We start from the raw sequence: 9,403 nt of genomic DNA, 5'->3' as shown, positions 1-9,403 counted from the left end.
TTAACTGCTCTTTTTAAGCATGGTGAGTAGGAAAGCGTCTCAGAACACACAACACACTGAAGCTTGGGGTGGATGGTGACCACGTTCAGCAGAAAGCTGAGGCTACAGTGGGCACAGGCTCTATGAAACTGGACAGCGCAAGATTGGAACAAGAACTGGCAACATTTTCCAATTTTTCCAACAAGTGGCTGGTGACCGTCGTAACGTCCACTTGTTATTTTGATTTCACTATTTCAAGATAGTGTCCTTATTTTTGAATTGTCATTTCATTGTGATTTTTAATAACTCAATTTTGAGTTATCTACTTATTCCAACAGCTCATTATTTCAGTTTAATATTTAACATCCAAGATAATCAGTAAGACGAAGGTAATAAATACTAGCAACTTCGTCAAGTTTTACATACTGAAGAACCAGTATAACAAGCAGCTGTGATGCGAGCTGGAGATCTGATTATAGACTCTTTTGGGAGAGAAAAGGGGGGAAAAAAAGTTACTAAAGGGGTCTAAAAAGTCACAAACTCTAGGGATCAATCAATGGCCTGGACTATCTAAAGGTCTATTAAAGAAGAGTAACAAATTCAGTATATGATACAGATGACTTGATAATAGAAATGGCAACAAAAGGTGATATTTTTTAACCACGCTGTCCACTGGTATTGCACTATACTATACTATAAAGTGTAAACACACGATTTTACCAATTACCACATTACAGTCAACTGTAAAACACAACTGAAGCACATGTTTGTTCTCTGCCTCCCTCCCCCTTTTCCTTCCTATGTGAGGAAAACATTGCACATAAATCCTCCCCTTGGCAAGTTTGCAACAGTTCCAGATGTTTAAAAACTTTTTTTTTTTTTTTTAAATCATCCCCACAGTGGTTTGTGGTATACCAAAGCATTTATGAGTTCCTCCACCCATTACCTGCTTGGGTAGGTAAACAATTGTCAGTTTCATTTGATTTAATTTCCAACGATAATAGACGACAAAGGGATTTTTTTTTTGGTTTGTGGTAATTGTGATTGTTCTTGGGTAAAATTAAGAGTGATTATAGACTGAACTGAACGTACATAGAGAGTGAATGTGCTGACTTCGTTTACGGTTAGCGATCAGCCGTATTAGGCATCGCCATAACCACACAGCAGAAAATCCCAAAGAAAGCAGTAAAACATCAGGATAGTGTGACAACTTATTTTAATATGGAAAAGACCAGGGGCTACATACCGTATTAGTTACTTCTGACAGTTAAAAAAAAAAATCTAGGAAAAACAGCTGCAAAAACATCACATTTACAGTCATCTATACACAGGAGAATGTACACATTATACACGCATATATACACACACTTTCAATATATTATTATATAAAGAATTTGTTTCTTAGCCATAAACAGTAATGCGGGAAGCAGAGTGGCTCGGAGACTTAGTGTTTTAAGCTGTACCTGTAGACTATTTTTGTACCTAGTGTTTAATACCGTACCTGTAGAACTATATGGATAGGTAGTATTTTCATTTAGTTGTTGGAGCCCATGTTGTTAATGCATTCATTACAAAGAAGTAGCATTAAGTGCCATATTCAAGCCAAGAAGATAGAGAGATGTTGTTATCCACCAGTTCCAGAGCTGTGTCCATGATACATCTACATTCTGTGAATATCCTCCAGGATCATGATTAAGCATTGTTACACATAATGTCCATGCTAATTAGATTTGAATAGCTGCCCTCATCCTTCACAGACTGCTCTACCTTCTTGAAGGTACCGAAATGTATCAAGACATAATTCCATTACAGAAAGTAACGCGAGTGTGAATGACTTGTGTTGCACATTTGGGTTTAATGTGGTAGTGTGAGGAAAGATGATGAGCACTTCTGACAAATTCAAGAAATATGATTCAAAAGAGCTTTAAAACGGAAGTCCAGTCAAATCCGTTCTTTCCCTTGCGTTCCTGCTAGCCCGGCCTCTTCAGCAGGATGAGTAAAAGGAGCAGAGTGATGACGAGGATCGACGGAGAGCTCTCTCTCGTTCTGTTAAAAACGTGTGGAGTCCTGACTGCACTCTGCTCCAGCGTGCTGGGAGGGAGAGCCTTCAGGTCCTGCAGTGCTGCAAACGCTGCCATAGAAAACTGCACGTCTCCGGTGGTGAGGATGTCGAAGACGCATGACTGGAAGTAAACATCTTCGACCTGCAGGGTCTCCCTGCATCTGGAGGTGGCACGCTCGAGCAGGTCAGCATGACCCATGCTGCCTGGCTGCACCTGTCCATCGCTCTCTTCCTGCCGCTGTCCTCGGCTCAGCACGTGAGCGTTGATGAGCTCGCTGCGTGGGCAGCCGTGCAGGCAGAGCTGTAAGCCACCGCTCTCTTCCACCATCTCTTCTGGAACACGGATGGCAAAGGTGAGGTAGCGGCCAACCCGCCTCACAATGATGGATGTGCCCAAGTAGCGGGCGTTGATGGTAACCTGGCGCACACCACCATGTCCGCTGCCCTCGGTAATGCGCAGGCTGCCTGTATGGCCTCCGCTGCGTGTGCCATCCTGGAAGGCTGAGGGTACATCATCCGTGGTGGCCTGGTACACCTTCTGCTCAGTGCAGTCACGGTATGCTTTGAATATCACCGTTATCTGTGGATGAAACGGTAATGATCAGTGACAGCAAAGGAAATCAAATTGACCATTTCTATGCTGTTCCTCTGCATAGGTCTATAACATCCTGACGATAATGATTATTATTTTCCTACGACAGCATGTTTTATTCCTAGCTTCGTTATGTGTCATGGTACTGCTAAGACTCATCAATGATCCTCCAGGATATGATGTTAGATGTTCTCGTTTGTTCATTCATTTTCTATCCCGCTTATCCATTGCAGGTCTTGGGGAAGCTGGAACTAATCCCGACTGACGTCAGGCGAGGTACATCCTGAACGGGTTGCCAATCCATCGCAGGGTCAACACAGAGAGACAGATAGCCATTCACACTTTCATACTCTCATTACTCTATGGGCAATAATAGAGTAGCCAGTTGAACTAATCTAGTAAGAGAACCAGATGTTCTCTTCCCTTTCTTTTTTTTTTTTTAACATGACATACGACATGCCAATGAGACGTGTGACACTGGTAAGGGCGCATGTTTTTGGTTTTATTCTCCACAGCCCAGTAAAGCACGGTTTGTGTCAAAGATATGATTTGGGGATTGAGGCTGAACTATTAAATCTCACCACAGAGTGGCAGTAGGGGAATACAGCAAACTTCAAAAGAATATCCTAATTGCAAGCAATGATGCTCTCTTTTGTTCATTTGAAGAATCACAAATACAGTGCACACACTTGATAGATCACGTCCCACTGATTAAATACAATCTAATGTCAGCATTTTCTCCAGGAACTGCTTGCAAGAAGTAGCTACTGGACTGCCCACTGTTATCAGAAGCTTTAGTCAACACCAAAACAGGACATCACAAAGATATTACATGTAAGAAACTCTGATTTTTCTTTCCTTGTTATAAATAATATTACCAACAATCCTGTTATAATTTAGCCAAATTCCCACAGAGAGGAACTACCTGCATTTAAATACAGATGCAGCTTGTCACCTGATGCACCACATCCTTGGGTATTTTGTCATGAGTAACCTCTTAGCTACATGGGTCTGGTCAGTTTCTAATTTTATCATACAGGCAAATCCTCATGACTTATAATTGGCAGTTACTATTGGAAATTCGTAGCTGCCTTGTAAACAAAGTGCTAAAATTGTCTTGATCATAATTTAGCTCATCATTTGATGACTATTACTCAAGTAGTATAATCCAAGTTGTGACCCCAATCAGCATGGAGAAGATATACGTACTTTAATTGGCAAATTACTGAGTGATTCCGTTACATTGTTATGACCCATGCTTGCCCTCAAACGTCTAGAACGGTCAGCACATGGCAAAGATGTATGAATATCATTCCCTCTGGCTGCTATATACAGTACCTGGGGTATGAAAGCACATCAGTACTAATCTCTCACCTTGTTAGTTGCTGTGGCACTTGATCCCTCCACAACGGGCACATTCGTGACCTGAACGGAGAGGTAGCGATTGTGAATGAGTGGCCATGCGCCCTCTACCCGGCACGTCTGAAACTCATCTTTGAAAGTGCGCAAGTGAGGGTCCCCGAATAGTCCACAGTGTGCATACTTTTTCTTCTGTGCATCCGCTGGGCCCAAAGCCAGCGCTCTGCTCTCAAAGTTGCATGTGTCCACAACAGTGGGCCTGGATGTGCTTAGGACTTTCACTGAAGACGTGGGACCTTCACTAGAGCAGTTGTGCTGAGCAAAGAGCTCCTTGATTCGGAACACAGCCGAGTGGTAAACGAGGTCCCCCCTGCAGCCACGGGCTGTTCGCCTGGTGCACAAGGAGTATGCCCTCAGAGCCGTGCAGTAGTCCACGTCAGACACCACGTCCTCCTGAAGGCCAGCGGCAGGTGAAAATGATGCCACGTACTCCGCGTTACAGCGCTGGATCCGACATGACTGACAGCACGCTGCAAACCAGACAGAGACGGCTTTCACTCAGTGTGCCAAATGAGATGAACTTGATCACATGAAAAACAACACACCTTCCAGCCACATGGCTTTATCCAAACTATTAAGTGCTCAAAATGCAGCATGTAGGACATGTGGAGTGGTAACACACAAAGGAATATCAATATTATGAACAATCAATCAGTCTTACCAATAATGTGTCTATGAATTATGTTAATAAAGTAATAAAACAATCTAATTATTTGAGACCAATAAGTTGTGACCATCCCAGACAGCTGGTGCTGTGCAATATTGCATGAAAATCCAATATTGTGATATTATCTGACAAGAAAGGTGGTCAACTCTATGTTTTCTTGCCTCTGGGAGAACCAAGATAAAATAAACCACATCTCAAATTTAAAAGATGTTCAGTATAGTTGTTGTAGAAATTAACTGACTGTGACGCACAACAAAAAGCACATTCATTTAGTATACTGGGATGAGATCTACTCCAGTTTTTGAGTTAGCATATTCAGAGAGAAGTATATGCTACCGAGCATATCAACATTTTCCTAGTCTTAAAAATATCCTTACAAATCCTGCCATAACTGATTATGGAACGAAGTCAAGCTCATATCTAAGCCTTTGCAGAATTCACAATACTCTGAATCTCTAAACGTCTGTAAAACGGAGTTCAAACACAATTCTACATCATATGTAAAGGCAACCAATCCAAGTAATTAATCTGGCAACATCCTCACACGCAGCCAGGCAGAGCTGGGGAGTGACGGAAAATGTCGTAATGAAACACGCAACTCCCACAATGCATTACAGATGGAAAAAGAAACCAGCTCATATTCTTCACAAACATGTGTATGTGTACACTGTGATAAAGAAAAACGACCACTAGAAATAAAGGAAAAAAAAGTAACAACTAAAAAAATATAAAAAATTAAAAAATGGACCAAGGTGAAAACATGGCATAATGAAATATCGATGGTAAAAGATTCAGCTTTGACCAGGCAGAAATACAATAAACATACACGTGATCATTCACGAATAGATCTTGAAATACGTTGACAAATTTGATGTCACGTGTTAAGTCAACTATGTGCAGTGTCTGAAGGCATACAGACAGGAAACAGCTGCAAACCCAGCTTCGAGCCATTAGTTATGCATGAATTAAAGATGACTAATCTGTCCAGGAGCGTTTAAAGCTAGAGTTTGTGGGATCGACTTACTCATTTGAGGAACACACTAGGTGTAATTTATATTACACTACATCGACACAGACAGAAGTAAACTTCAGAAAACCATGCATTTGAAAACACGAACAGAAAATCTTTTTCAGGTCTTTAGGGCTGCAACAAATAAGAAACAAAAATCTATAAAGTTCAAAGTAATGGAGAATGTACAACGAGCCATCATTGTTGCGAAATAAACCCCAACAGGGTGATGCAGAACCCCGATGGGAAGTGCTTATTACATAGCTACTTACTAAAGAAATCAACAATTTGACAATATAGATTTAAAAATTATTTTATTCATTTAGAAATGATTTTCTTGTTTCCGCTAATGAGTGGTTCACAGCATGCCATAAATTGACCAATCATGTCATAAAATAAAAACAACTGGCAATGAATTTCATTAGTGATTAATTGGTCTGTTTAATGAGGCGCACCGTGGCATGCACACCATATAGTGAAGCTATTTGAATACAGTAGCTTGTGAGTAGGTAAAGTACTGTTCCTAAAGACGAATGCTTCTACTGCTTTTACTTCATGTCGAAGGTTCTGGGAGTCGATTTCAAAGAGTCGATTCTCTGGTTCTATGCATTTAACTAAGAGTCAACTTTAATGTTTCGGAGTTTACTGCACGCATCGAAGATGTTTCACTTTGTGCCATTATGGTGATCAAAATGCATTTATCATTGGAGGGATTCAGTTAGTGAGAAAGTGGATGGATATTTTGAATTTACAGGTTAATTAAAGAAATCAGAGCCTGAAATGAAAGTCAGGCCTTCTCCCAGTGATTCACACCACTGCTCCACTGGTAACACTGACATATTTGGCAAAAAAAAAAAAGGACATGGAACCATAAAAATGGACAGAATACTGTGAATGTTACCCTGGGTGCCTGGATTTTTTTTTTTTTGGGAAGAGGGCAAAGTGGTCCACTTGATAATGTCATGGCTGATGAATATCAGTAATATTGGACTGTAGTTAGTGATGTGTAATTTAATCTGGCCAAGTTAGGAGTTCTGTAGTAGTAGTAGTAGTATTGTTGTTGACTGAAATGTTGAAGACACTAACCTAATGGATTTAATCAATTAATCGATGATAACAATAATAACAGTTGCCACCTTAGTAGTGTTGATATGACATGCAACATCTCTCTCTATGATCTAGATATTGATCATAAATCACACACCTCATATATGTACTCATAAATACTCCATTTATAAATTATACATGTCCTCATATAATTTCAGGAGACTGGTACATAATCATTCAGGATTTCTTATTAGTTTAAAATAAAAAATAAAAAAAATCAAGAAACCAGTCGACATTAGATAACAATGAAAGACATCCCCAGGGTTTAAAAATGCAGAGGAGATGTGATTTATTCCCCCAGTGATGCAGGAGAACATTCTGGATGTTGTAGCTGCGGATGAAACGGTGAAGCTCACTGATAAACACCACGCAGTTAACTGACCCAAACAGTGAGGGGACTGCAGGGACAATACGAGCAGGCCAAAGTTAGGGCTTTCTGAAAATGCAGTCAGTCAAAGATTCAAACTCCAATCGGAAAAATGTTAAAAGTTTAAATCCTCTGTTTACTGGCTGAGAGAGAGCGCACACTTAGCTGTTTACAACCGAGAGCATTCACGAGAAACAAAACGGGAAAATAACAACAACAACCAACACCAGAATACCTGAAACAATTCGTAAGAACGAAGTCAAAACACTGCTGTTCAAACAGATTCCTATAATAAAACAACCATTGCATAAAACCGATTAAAAACAACACTAAGCCCATGACCGTCAGTTAATGGTTAACAGAAAATCTCGGCGCACAAACTTTAGCTAGCTCCGTTTAGCTTTGCACGCCTGAGCTTTATGTTAGCAAGGCTGGCTAGCGGCTAAATAACCGCGTAGCTCAAAAATATTCTTCATTATAGCTTCCATAACATGCAAAACAAACCACAGAGTTAGAAACATCCTGAAAATATTACTGAATGAAAAGAAAGATCCAAGTATTATAGGTTTGTCTAGGCTTCGAAAACTTCGAAATGGCTAACTCTGGCTCTTCCAAGTTGCGGAGTTTGGAAAAACAGAACAAAACCCCAGGAAAGCCCGCTCACCTGGCTGAAGGAAGAGGGACAGGGAAACCATGACAAGCGAAATCCGGTTAAAAAGCTGCAGCTTAGCCGAGTTGAGAGTTCCGCTTCTCCCCATGCCAATCCATTCAGTTAGAATGGAGATCACCAACTTCTGCTGCTCATCGACGCTGCGGAGAAACACAACAACTCTCTCAGAATATCTCTCTCTCTCTCTCCAGCACACACACTGAGCACTGCGCTGGGACTGACTGAGCCTCACTGGTGCCAGTGGGCGGGGTCTGGATGTTTCGTGGGCGGGGCCTTCTGAGGTTTATTCACTGATTCTGCCACTAATAAAGAATATATTCTGAAGCAATACATATCATGATTCTCACCAACTGCCAATACAGTACAGCACTATGGGGTGCCAAGTGTCACCGGGCCCATTTCGTCCGACGAAATGGAGAAAATGAAGACGAAATTATAAAACACCGTGATGCCTTTCGTCCACGGAATGCACACATCATTTTTCATTATGTCCACGAAATGAAGAAGACAGTATGTCATTTCGTGTGTGTGAAATCACAAAATGCATTTTGTCAATCACGGAATGCATTCCCTATATCACGAAATTCATGGTGTCAATCACGACATATATTTTGTCCACAGAATGCATTCTGTACATCACAACATGTATTTCGTCCACGGAATGCATATGATGCATCACAAAATGAATTTCGTCAATGACAATGCATTTCATCCATCACAAAATGCATTTCGTCCGACGAAATGCATTTCGTCCGACGAAATGCATTTCGTCCGACGAAATGCATTCTGTGATGGACGAAATGCATTTCGTCGGATGAAATGTATTTCAACCATCACGAAATGCATTTCGTCCACAGAATGAAGTATGGTAGATCACGAAATGAATTTCGTCAATCACAGAATGTATTTCGTCCTGTGATTGACGAAATTGGCGGCACGGTGGTGTAGTGGTTAGCGCTGTCGCCTCACAGCAAGAAGGTCCTGGGTTCGAGCCCCAGGGCCGGCGAGGGCCTTTCTGTGTGGAGTTTGCATGTTCTCCCCGTGTCCGCGTGGGTTTCCTCCGGGTGCTCCGGTTTCCCCCACAGACTAAAGACATGCAGGTTAGGTTAACTGGTGACTCTAAATTGACCGTAGGTGTGAATGTGAGTGTGAATGGTTGTCTGTGTCTATGTGTCAGCCCTGTGATGACCTGGCAACTTGTCCAGGGTGTACCCCGCCTTTCGCCGGTAGTCAGCTGGGATAGGCTGCAGCTTGCCTGCGACCCTGTAGAAGGATAAAGCGGCTAGAGATAATGAGATGAGATGAGAGATGAGATTGACGAAATTCATTTCGTGATCTACCATACTGCATTCTGTGGACAAAATGCATTTCGTGATGAATGAAATTCATTTCATGAAATTCAAGAAATGCATTTCGTCCACAGAATGCAATATGGTAGATCACAAAATGAATTTCATCAATCACAGGACGAAATGCATTCTGTGATTGACGAAATTCTTTTCGTGATCTACCATACTGCATTCTGTGATTG

The 9,403-nt window shown here is 41.3% G+C and overlaps 1 protein-coding gene across 1 annotated transcript; it reads right to left on the bottom strand.

Annotated features, from left to right (window-relative positions):
- Positions 1-1,178: 1,178 nt before the first annotated feature.
- rgmd (RGM domain family, member D) lies at positions 1,179-8,074 on the bottom strand. Its single transcript, XM_060940546.1, has 3 exons — positions 7,867-8,074; positions 4,008-4,522; positions 1,179-2,621 (listed from the first exon to the last, which is right to left on the bottom strand). The coding sequence occupies exons 1-3, from the start codon at positions 7,958-7,960 to the stop codon at positions 1,950-1,952; spliced, it is 1,281 nt and encodes a 426-aa protein (XP_060796529.1). The 5' UTR covers positions 7,961-8,074; the 3' UTR covers positions 1,179-1,949.
- Positions 8,075-9,403: the final 1,329 nt, after the last annotated feature.

The sequence above is a fragment of the Neoarius graeffei genome, chromosome 15 (assembly GCF_027579695.1).
Source record: "Neoarius graeffei isolate fNeoGra1 chromosome 15, fNeoGra1.pri, whole genome shotgun sequence".
In the NCBI taxonomy this organism is placed as follows: Eukaryota; Metazoa; Chordata; class Actinopteri; order Siluriformes; family Ariidae; genus Neoarius; species Neoarius graeffei.
Note: the sequence above shows the minus strand (reverse complement) of the source record. Positions and strands in the feature narration are given on the sequence as shown.